Source organism: Oncorhynchus mykiss, chromosome 16 (assembly GCF_013265735.2).
Source record: "Oncorhynchus mykiss isolate Arlee chromosome 16, USDA_OmykA_1.1, whole genome shotgun sequence".
NCBI lineage: Eukaryota > Metazoa > Chordata > Actinopteri > Salmoniformes > Salmonidae > Oncorhynchus > Oncorhynchus mykiss.
In genome coordinates, this window is record NC_048580.1 from 15,882,391 (window position 1) to 15,889,288 (window position 6,898).

General features: G+C 43.9%; 1 protein-coding gene across 1 annotated transcript; it reads left to right on the plus strand.

The window, feature by feature from the left end:
* Nucleotides 1-387: 387 nt before the first annotated feature.
* sox9 (SOX9 alpha2) lies at nt 388-4,289 on the plus strand. The gene is given in 3 exon segments (NM_001124270.1): nt 388-1,118; nt 1,383-1,633; nt 1,968-4,289. Coding segments are annotated over 3 exon segments (1,479 nt in total). The 5' UTR covers nt 388-678; the 3' UTR covers nt 2,756-4,289.
* The last annotated feature ends 2,609 nt before the right edge of the window (nt 4,290-6,898 follow it).

Below are 6,898 nucleotides of genomic sequence, written 5' to 3' on the forward strand. Positions count from 1 at the left end.
CATCCTCAATGGGGTTTTTTCGTCAACTATTTGCTTTTTATTTTCCGTTTTCACTGGTTTAACTTTGAAGGTGCGAGTAAAAAAAAACGTGAATCGCCTGGTCTGTGATTTAAGAACATAAACACATCTTTAAAAACCAAAATCTATTTCAGTGCGTGAATTATTATGCCTATATCAATATTGTACACGACAAGTAGAAATGTCTATGCATAGCCTGTGTGTGTGTGTGTGTGTGTGTGGAGGGGAGGGATCAAATTCCTTCAGTTCGTCATTCTCAGTCGGTCGACCAATCATATTCGGGTATTCTCGGGTATTCTGTAGCCGCACAGTAACTCACTTATAAAGTCCGCTTGCAAAGGATTTCAGTTCAAAGCACGTACACGTTTTGGGGATACTATTTGACTGGATCATTTTCTCTTTTTACCTAAAAAAGTTACAGCAAACCATCAGCTGTTGCTCGAGTGTGGAGACGCCTGCAAACAAGACAAGGTTATTATACAATTTTTCAGAAAGACATATGCATAAAGACATTATTTCTCCAAACGGCGTTGTGCAGTTGACAGCCTCTTTGCAGGAGCAAAGAGCGTCTACTGTTACTTTTTCTCCACTTTTGGACATTTGAAAGACTTTGGCCGTACTTTCATATTTCGTGCGTAATTGTTAGACAACATTTTTCGTATGAATCTACTCGACCCCTTCCTGAAAATGACAGACGAACAAGACAAATGTCTCTCAGACGCACCGAGTCCGAGCATGTCAGAGGACTCTGTGGGATCTCCGTGCCCGTCCGGGTCTGGCTCCGACACCGAGAACACCAGACCGTCAGAGAACGGACTGCTGATGGGTCCGGACGGTCCCCTCGTCGAGTTCAAGAAGGACGACGATGACAAATTCCCCGTATGCATCCGCGACGCGGTGTCCCAGGTCCTGAAAGGCTACGACTGGACCCTGGTGCCAATGCCAGTCCGAATGAACGGATCTAGTAAGAACAAGCCCCACGTCAAGAGACCGATGAACGCATTTATGGTTTGGGCGCAAGCCGCCCGGAGAAAGCTGGCTGATCAGTACCCGCATCTCCATAACGCTGAGCTGAGCAAAACTCTGGGGAAACTGTGGAGGTGAGTCTCAGTACTCTCTATCATTACTCCCACATTTGTATTTCGAGTGGCAACGCGTCTGTTGTTTTATTACTGAAACAAGTTTCTACTCCATTCTACTTTTACGCATGCATTTTACGCACACACGTTAACTCGATACTGTGATCTTACGTAATTGAACCTTTGAAATAAAAAGGTATGTTATCCTGCATTAAAATAGGAAACTATTTTGCTGTCAATTTAATATTTGATTTACTCATGTATCCATTTGCTTTTTACGCACAGGCTACTCAATGAGGGTGAGAAGCGTCCGTTCGTGGAGGAGGCAGAGCGATTGAGGGTACAGCACAAGAAAGACCACCCTGACTACAAGTACCAGCCCCGGCGGAGGAAGTCCATGAAAAACGGGCAAAGCGAGTCTGATGACGGCAGCGAGCAGACGCACATATCGCCAGGCGCGATCTTCAAGGTGCTCCAGCAAGCTGACTCTCCAGCCTCTAGCATGGGAGAGATGCACTCCCCCGGAGAACACTCCGGTAAGAAGAGAGATAATGCTTTGTGCCTATTGCAATGGTTTCATTCAGCATGTGTTCATCAATGTATACACAGTATTTGACACATTTACTGCTGCTAGACTTTTTATAACAATACATGTGTGTGAAGGTATATTATGTGAACAGTTTAAGAGTAATACTATCAGATATGTTCTCTGTGAGTTTAACTTGATATCTAGATTAATTTGACCACTTGCACGGCTCTTATCTTTTCCTATTCAATTACATCCACGGGTCTGCTCTTGCTCTGAGATTTGCATTACAGAAAGCCTATATGTATTCTATATGTAACCCATTCTCTCCCTCGCTCTCTTAGGCCAGTCCCAAGGGCCCCCCACCCCTCCTACCACCCCTCCTACCAAGACGGACATCCAGGTGGGCAAGGTGGACCTGAAGCGGGAGGGTCGCCCCTTACATGAAGGCACGGGTCGCCAGCTCAACATCGACTTCCGGGACGTGGACATCGGCGAGCTGAGTAGCGACGTCATCTCCCACATCGAGACCTTCGATGTCAACGAGTTTGATCAGTACCTGCCTCCCAACGGTCACCCAGGTGCTCCTGGCGCTGCCACTGGCCAAGTCTCCTACACCGGTACCTACGGCATCAGCAGCTCTGTGGTCAGCCAGGCAGCAGGGGGTGCCACAGGGCACAGCTGGATGACCAAGAGCCAGCCGCAGCAGCACTCCCTGACCACGCTGGGTAGTGGAGGGGAGCAGGGCCAGAACCAGAGGACCCCCACACACATCAAGACAGAGCAGCTGAGCCCCAGCCACTACAACGATCAGCAGAGCTCCTCCCCTCCGCAGCACGTCAACTACGGCTCCTTCAACCTGCAGCACTTCAGTTCGTCCTCCTACCCCTCCATCACCCGGGGCCAGTATGACTTTTCTGACCACCAGGGCGGCACCAACTCCTACTATAGCCACACAGCCGGGGGCCAGGGCTCAGGGCTCTACTCCTTCAGCAGCTACATGAGCCCCAGCCAGAGGCCCATGTACACCCCCATCGCAGACACAACTGGGGTGCCCTCTGTACCCCAGACCCACAGTCCCCAGCATCACTGGGACCAGCAGCCAGTGTACACACAGCTCTCCCGGCCCTGAGGACACAATCATCTACACGAACACACACTTACATAGACTGATAGGCATGTCCATCTTGCAGAGGGAGACGTTGTCACAACATTCCAACATTAGTTCCCAGGAAACAGACACTTGAATTTCCAACAGAAGAAGAACACGACAGAGTAGGTGAAGGAGAGCTGGACTTGTAGGAACTGAAACTAGATCAGAATAGCTCACAAAAGGCCTTTTTAATTTTTATTTGATGAAATATATTTTTTAGCAAGAACAGAAAAAAAGCATTGAGAAATCCTCTGTGAGGACTTATTAAATTGTTGATATTTTTAATAGGTACTGTGTATGTTTTCTTACCTTTTTTACTCTGGCAGTTTGTTTTTTGGGGGGATATTTTTGTAGAAAAAAGCTTTATTTGTATCCAGTTCAGCAGGAAACCACTCTCAGTAGTGCAGTTCTCTATTCCATGGCTTCAATTCTCTGGTGAAATTTTGTACAGGCAGTAAATCTCTATCCTTTATTGGTTGTGTTTGTTTCCTGCAGTGCATTCTGCTTACAGAATATGTTCTGTGCCATCCAACAAAATAAATTACATTTGTATTTGTGCAGTTTAGGGTTTCTCCATCAATGATTTCTCATGATTATAACACGTTCTTAGATGTAAGAGACACATGCTGTGAATGGCAACGAAAGAAGTTTGGACGTTATCGTTTTGTGCAGGAATATTCCAGCCTTTTGCACCATTAGTGCCTAGTATATCAGAGGTTGGGTGGAAGGGTGTTTGTGGGTGTGCTACAGCACATATTATAGAAGAGAGAAGCCACAGCTGAGATTATACTTACCGTCTGACAGCATGTGTTTGACAGCCACAGGAAGTGCCCTTTGACCTCTCGGGTGTCCCCTGCAGTCCATCACCACACCAGTGTCATTTTACAGCCCTCCTGCCTGCTCCGACCCCCTCTGTCTTAACCCTTTAATTTATTTTTTAAATTAATTATTATTTAGCATTTTCTTCTTTTAATTGATACTTTATACAACAAATTAATTTGTCTTAAAAATAAATTATCTTCTGGATATTAAATGTCATATAAATCTGTCTTTTTAGCCGAGTGGGTACTTTAAAAATGGTACAAACAGTAATCATGTTTTATTTATCGTATGTAAAATGTTTCTATTTTAAATGTTTTATTTGTCATTTTTTTTGCTATCTAGTTGTGTACGGATTATTTTTAATTGTGAATTTCTTGAGTTTGGATTCTAAACTATGGCTGAAAGAACTGGAAATACGTTTTTTCTTCTCATATGGACAAAGTATTTACAGTTATTGTTATGCTGTGGCTGATATGCTTTATTAGAGGTACGTACCAGCATTCCTGTCTTCTCTGAGGAACAGTTTTTTTCTACTTCCTGCCACATACTATCTCAGTAATGATGTTTCTTTCTAATGCGTCTGAAGGACTTCTCGTTTTCTTCAGCTAGCTTAACATGTTACTGTACTTTCTTAAAAATAAGCTTACCTTTTTGTATTGTATTTGCAATAAAAGAGAAAATACTTTAGAAACAAAATGGTTGCTGATATTTTATTGCACATAACATGACCTACTTATTAAATAGGGTTGGGGGACAAATACTCTAGTTAAATGGATAAGCATTATGTTACATAACATGGCATCTATATTTTGGAAGTCATAACATTTATACCAACCATAACATTTAACATTTATCCCCCCACATTCTGAAATTGCTGCACTCCCCCCCCCAGTTTTATCATTGGAAAGTGATACAAAATGGGGCAACAGTTTGTTTTAGGACCATGAGGATGCCTCCGAGCGGTCGGGCAGGCTGTTAGGAGTGCTTATTCAACTGGATAAAAAAAAATATATGTATATATTATGTCCCCCCCACTTCTAAAGAAAACAAAGTTGTGCCCCTGATACCAACCCAATATCAACATCATCGTTTTATTGAGACAGAGAGGTAGACAGAAAGAGTTAAAGATGAAGACACTGAAAGAAAGGCTCTTTTTCTCATTTATTTTCCAATGCTTTCTCTTCTGTCAGCTGTCGCAGCAGGGGGTCCCTCCCTCCCTCCATTCTGCATGTTGTTAGACTCTGGTTCTTTGCTGGGGGAGGCTACTCGGCAGAAAAACAGTAAAACCGTGAAAAAAACTAGAATTAATTTCAAATTTAAAGCAGGGGACTTTGCGTCCCTGCCAAAGCTCTCTTTGCTGCCATCCTTTAAAGGTCAACTGAAGGAAATGTTGACTAGCTTCACCACACCAGTGAACTAAGTGCCATTTTCTTATTTTTTAATACTATAAATCACACCTTTTGGAAGCTATTGTGATTGTTGAAACCACAATGTAATAGTATATACACATGGCATAGGAGGGCCATAAAATAACATTTTATCCATGTTATTGCATGTTTTTAATATCAGCATCATTATCAGCCTCATTGTTTGACCCAATTTAGTTTTATATGGCCTCCGTCCTTGTTTTTGATCCATCTAATCATTTACATCTTTTTGATGTTGATTCTGGCAACTGTGTTTTTTTTGTGTGTTTTTACTTTGCAAACATCATGCAAAGCCAAATCCCCCGTGGCTTAGGGTAGAGAAATGAGAGTGACATAGACATTGCGTTCGGCCTTTTAGTGTGAGAGAAAAATGGCACTTGCTAAAGTGAAACTACCACTGTGTCTGAAGAACCACTTGCCCTTGTATGTAATGTAATTACCATACTATTGTGCCGTCAATGACATTTACATAGTTATTATTATTATCATATTACATGATCTTGCTGTACACTTATAACTCATTGGCTGATCAAGGTGGGAGGAGATTATCTAGCACCTATATCCAGCAATCCGATTGGAAGACAGTATGGCACCGGACAGGTAGGAAAGAGGGGAGACAGAGAAGAGAGGGAACATTGAGCAACAGAAAGGGTGTGAGAGGGAGAGAGATGACTTCAGTTGAAAGCAGCAGCAGGACACATCTGAAAAAGACATCAGTATCCCTGCTCTTCTAACGGGGAAATTGTAGGACTTGGGAGTGGACAGATGACAGGTACTAAACGATATCTTAACCACCATTGATAAGAAACATTACTGTGCAGCCGTATTCATTGATCTGGCCAAGGCTTTCGACTCTGTCAATCACCACATCCTCATCGGCAGACTCGACAGCCTTGGTTTCTCAAATGATTGCCTCGCCTGGTTCACCAACTACTTCTCTGATAGAGTTCATTGTGTCAAATCGGAGGGTCTGTTGTCCGGACCTCTGGCAGTCTCTATGGGGGTGCCACAGGGTTCAATTCTTGGACCGACTCTCTTCTCTGTATACATCAATGATGTCACTCTTGCTGCTGGTGAGTCTCTGATCCACCTCTACGCAGACGACACCATTCTGTATACTTCTGGCCCTTCTTTGGACACTGTGTTAACAACCCTCCAGGCAAGGTTCAATGCCATGCAACTCTCCTTCCGTGGCCTCCAGTTGCTCTTAAAAACAAGTAAAACTAAATGCATGCTCTTCAACCGATCGCTGCCTGCACCTGCCCGCCTGTCCAACATCACTACTCTGGACTGCTCTGACTTAGAATACGTGGACAACTACAAATACCTGGGTGTCTGGTTAGACTGTAAACTCTCCTTCCATACCCACATCAAACATCTCCAATCCAAAGTTAAATCTTGAATTGGCTTCCTATTTCGCAACAAAGCATCCTTCACTCATGCTGCCAAACATACCCTTGTAAAACTGACCATCCTACCAATCCTCAACTTCGGCGATGTCATTTACAAAATAGCCTCCAACACCCTACTCAACAAATTGGATGCAGTCTATCACAGTGCCATCCGTTTTGTCACCAAAGCCCCATATACTACCCACCATTGTGACCTGTATGCTCTCGTTGGCTGGCCCTCGCTTCATACTCGTCGCCAAACCCACTGGCTCCATGTCATCTACAAGACCATGCTAGGTAAAGTCCCCCCTTATCTCAGCTCGCTGATCACCATAGCATCACACACCTGTAGCACACGCTCCAGCAGGTATATCTCTCTGGTCACCCCCAAAACCAATTATTTATTTGGCCGCCTCTCCTTCCAGTTCTCTGCTGCCAATGACTGGAACGAACTACAAAAATCTCTGAAACTGGAAACACTT